Here is a 1,919-nt window from a genome sequence, read left to right on the forward strand (position 1 = left end):
CAGCGTGGATTTGGGGGAGAGGGACTCCCCCACCCAAGAGATACGTGGCGAGCCCCTCAGCAGGGAACGGTGGCACAGCATCCTGGGGTCCTCAGAAGCGCTGAGTGCTGACGAGGCAGAGGAGCAGCTCGGGTGAGTGTGAAGCCGTTGTAACGTCGGCTCGGTGCTGGTTTACGTGTGTTGTTTGTCAAACCTCCTCAGTTCGAGTTGCTGTGCTCCGTGTGTAACACATCAGTTTAAAAAGCTGCAGCTGCTCTCATGGCTGGCTGTGGCTTTGCACTCTTTTTTCTCTCTGGGTTTCTTGCACTGCTTTTCCCTGTTACAAATGCAGAAAAGCTGTGATTAGAGCCAGTGTCTGCTGACAGAGTCGCTAAAGCAAAGGAGAAGCTTTAGGGATCTCAAGTGCTGGATGCTGGTTGTGCTTGCTTTGGGGGTGTCTTGCTTTTGAGTTGCAGATTCAGCTGCAGGAGTTACCTGAAACAATTTAGGACAAGTGTTACAGGCTGGAGATGATGGAGAGTTGGGCTTGCTTGGGTACAGAGTATGGATGCTTCCCTCTGCCACCAGAAGTCACCTACGGGTCTGTTTTGTAACCACCTGTGGTTGATGGCTGCTGTGAATCCTATGGCCCTGCATTGGAGAGATGTTGCAAGCAGGAGGGGGCTGGAGAAGAGCAGCAGAGGTTGTCACGCAGGAGCATGGCTTTCTGAAGAGGAGAAGATGTGGAAGGGACAGAGTGGCCAAGAAGGCACTGTGATTCATCTCCTAATTTCAGTCCAGCGCAGGCTTTGGGCTGAGCCCTGCGGTCAGGGCACTGTCTGGAGCGTGGGCAGAGCGAAGCCACACAGCGTGTGGGCTGATGACAGGCATCCCTAATTCACTGTGTCTCTAGTGTCAAACAGGCTCCCATATAAAAAGCTGGTGGTTTGTTTTACGCAGGGTCCCCAGCATGAAGGAGCAGTACTGTTTCAACAAGCATAATTGAAGGTATTGAAGAGGAAGAGTGTATTGATGAGAAGAGCTGGAGAAGTGGGATCCCGGGCAGGTCCCACGAGCCCCATAAGCTGTGCAGTCTTGGATGTCTGCAACTCTCTCAGGTTGCAAGGAATCATATTTGCTTGATATGTGGCTCCCTGGCAGACTGTGAGTTCAAGAGGGAGCTAAGGGTGGTCAACGAATGCTGATGCAATCACTGGCAGTCCAAATATTTTAAGGTACTAAGACATGAATTGGGAGAAGCGGCAGGCAGAGGATTTGGAAATGATGCAACCTGACTGGGCTCTGCACGCACAGCCCATGATCTTGTGCTCTAAACATATTCACTTGGATAGCAAATAAGTCTTTGGGGAAGCTGAATGCGTGAGGGACAAGTCACAGGCTGTATTTGAAGGCAGAAGGGCAGCTGGAAAACTTCAGGGATGCAGCTGGAGTCTGGGAAACCACTTATTGCTGAGGGATTGGGCTGGCTAAAGGTGTTTGAGCTCCTTAGTGCTTGGACTGCCTATCTTTAGGCTGGTTGGCAGAAAGGTGTGCCTGGGCCAATTGCAGTACAGGGCTGGTTCTTGCTGACCGTAACTGTCTGGCTGTCCCAGATCACTGAGGGTCAGCAGTAACAAAGCTGACAGATGGCTGAGGCGCTGAGAAGTCACTGTCACCCTGCATCATCTCTGAGTTTCTCCAGTTCTTTCTTTATTCCCCTTGGTTATGTTGCTGTTTCTTTTATGATCCGCTCTGGGTATAGGAGAACCTGAGGTTTCTCTGTCTCTGGCCTGATGTTGTACTGATAAGCAGTCAACTATTTGTTCCTGGGGGACAAATCACTTGTCACTGTCTGCATGTTGGTGCTCATATGATGTGTTTTGTCCCTGGATCTTAAAGTGCTTTACAAAAAGGGGTTGAGTCTTGCTCTCCCTGCTGAA

General features: G+C 50.7%; 1 protein-coding gene across 1 annotated transcript in view; it reads left to right on the forward strand.

Annotated features, from left to right (window-relative positions):
• PSD2 (pleckstrin and Sec7 domain containing 2) overlaps positions 1-1,919 on the forward strand; it is a 33,508-nt gene that overhangs the window by 372 nt on the left and 31,217 nt on the right. Inside the window, exon 2 of the mRNA XM_010193896.1 lies at positions 4-132. Coding sequence (XP_010192198.1) covers positions 4-132 — 129 coding nt within the window. The remainder of the gene's footprint in view (positions 1-3; positions 133-1,919) is intronic.

This window comes from Mesitornis unicolor, unplaced genomic scaffold, assembly GCF_000695765.1.
Source record: "Mesitornis unicolor isolate BGI_N332 unplaced genomic scaffold, ASM69576v1 scaffold15811, whole genome shotgun sequence".
NCBI classification, from domain to species: domain Eukaryota; kingdom Metazoa; phylum Chordata; class Aves; order Mesitornithiformes; family Mesitornithidae; genus Mesitornis; species Mesitornis unicolor.